Genomic DNA, 2,262 nt, shown 5'->3' with positions numbered 1-2,262 from the left:
TTCTCGGCAGAGTCCCAAGTCTTTAGGGAAGGTCAACCTATATCAATTCCTAAAAATTCATTGAAACTCTTAAAATCATGGATTCTCGGTTCAAGTAAATAAAACTGAATTTATTATGAAATCGACTATACAAAATCACAAGTTCTAACCCGGTCCAAAAATCAACTCATTTAAAAAGGAACCGGTTCATTTGAATCAAACCACTTTCAGGCTTTCTTTTTGGAATCCATTTTTCTAACTCTTCCAAAATGCCTCAAACTTAATTACTGAATCAAAAGTCTAGATTCCTTTGAAATCACTAAAAGCTCTTTTTTTATATTGAAATCAATATTAGAGCATCATTCTTTCCTTCAGTGATTCAAACGGTAAAAATAGTTCACTTCTAAATAAGTCAAACTCAAGGCATAAAGTTCACTAAATAAATTAAGCGTGAAAATATAAATATTCTCTTAATAAATAAAATAATACAACTTCTCAAATCCAATCCTTTTTAAATAACTTTTTAAACAAGACTAGAATTTTGTAGAAATTTCGGCAGCACCTCCCCTAAAACTTGGACTTCTGCCACCCGGTTCGGGTCCCAACTAAACCGTTTCTCATTCCTTTTCAACAGCCCAAAACCAGAAATCAATTCAAAAGCAAGCTAAATCAAACAGTCGCCTCAGTGGCATATCTCAAGGAAACCATTTCAAAAATCAACTCAATATCAACCGATTTAACTCATTTCTAAAGCTTTAAAGAATCGGGTCAGCAATAAATCATTTATCAAAACCAAATCAATTAAAGCAACCCAGGCTGAATTTCAAGAGTATTCTATCTTTCACATCATCAAAATAATTGACTCAGCAATTCCATAGCCCAAAAGTCTCGCAGAGTCCTCTCCGCCTCAACCCAAACCAACTGCAGCCAGCAACTCGGCTCCACTTGCGTTCTCAACAATCTCACCAACTCTAATCGCAACACATAACAATTAGGACTCGACCCCACGTTACCAAAACTCATATTCATTAACCAAGCACAACAAGTTACTAACGTAAGGCTTTCGAAATAGAGATACTTACTAGATTAACGAAACGAAACAGCCGCAACTCCAAATCGACTCGGCAACGGCTCCGTTAATAAATTCTGAATAACGGCAGCGGCCCGAATTTCTGATAATAGCAGTTGTACAACCACGCAGTGTCAATACTCTTTCCGAAATCCAAAAAGGACAGAAACCGTAAATTAAAACCCTTACCGGCATACTTTTTCGGCGACGGCAGAAGTAACCAGTAGCTCCGGCGGTGGTTCCGGCGGCCTCAACAACTTCTTCGGTAGCCATACACGACAAGAGACAACCCCGGTTGCAGCTGGTTGGGCAGCGGCAGCTTCTGACAGCCATAGAAGCTCCGGCGGCCAGAACAACGGCACGGCCTCTCCCTCCTTTCACGGTTCCCATGACAGCAACCACCCAGCTCCGGTGATGGTGCGCTCGCAGCAACAGCGCCCAGGCACGCCGCGATGTCACAAGGCAGCGTCCCTTCCTCACTAGCAGCAAAACCCACGACGGTGACCATGGCAAGGCGACTTGGCCAGTCAGTGGCGGCAACGAGGATGCACGGCGGCGGCTGGTTCGCAGCAACAGCGCCCCTGGCGGCCAGCCTTCTAGTGCGACTTCTCTCCCCTCGAGTGCATCATAGCGGCGACAACCAGCGTGGACGCAGTGGTGACGATGGCGCGGCGGCTCCATGCTCGCGACCACCCTCACTCGCGAGCCAACCCCATGTCGATTCTGCTCTTTTTGGCGACGGCGCAACGACGCAATGGTGGCGGCGAACTTGTGACAGGCGCGATGCCCTCCCTCTCTCTGCCCGATCTCTTCTCCACCGTGTGTGTGTTTGTTCGGTGTGTAGGCTGACTAATGAAAACTGAGAGTGGGGGTATGAGAGGGGATGTGGGTGGCGGCGGTGACAAGCTTTCTTTCCATTACCAAGGGTGTGTGCTGCGCAGAAGGAGGATGAAGGAGGGCTGGTAACTGCGCAGCATGAAGGAGAAATATTTTTGGGGATAGGTGTGGCAAAATTAGGGTTAGGGGCATTATGGTAATTTCACCTAAAATTGGGAATAATATAGTAATTGAAACCCAATTCAAACCCAATAATAATATCTATAAAAATACTATTTGCTCATCAATTGCACCACTTATTTTCAATAAAATGTCCAAATCAAATAATTATGAATAATATAATTAAATCATTTATTTTCCAAAGTAGCAGTACTTAT

The 2,262-nt window shown here is 43.9% G+C and overlaps 1 protein-coding gene across 1 annotated transcript; it reads right to left on the bottom strand.

The window, feature by feature from the left end:
- On the bottom strand, nucleotides 846–1,894 carry LOC110266672. Its single transcript, XM_021111587.1, has 3 exons — nucleotides 1,238–1,894; nucleotides 1,062–1,164; nucleotides 846–950 (listed from the first exon to the last, which is right to left on the bottom strand). Exons 1-2 carry the CDS (start codon nucleotides 1,727–1,729, stop codon nucleotides 1,066–1,068), a joined length of 591 nt encoding a protein of 196 aa, XP_020967246.1. The 5' UTR covers nucleotides 1,730–1,894; the 3' UTR covers nucleotides 846–950; nucleotides 1,062–1,065.

Source organism: Arachis ipaensis, chromosome B09 (genome assembly GCF_000816755.2).
Source record: "Arachis ipaensis cultivar K30076 chromosome B09, Araip1.1, whole genome shotgun sequence".
NCBI classification, from domain to species: Eukaryota; Viridiplantae; Streptophyta; class Magnoliopsida; order Fabales; family Fabaceae; genus Arachis; species Arachis ipaensis.
The sequence above is the reverse complement of the archived record's forward strand: the minus strand, read 5'-3'. Positions and strand labels throughout refer to the sequence as shown.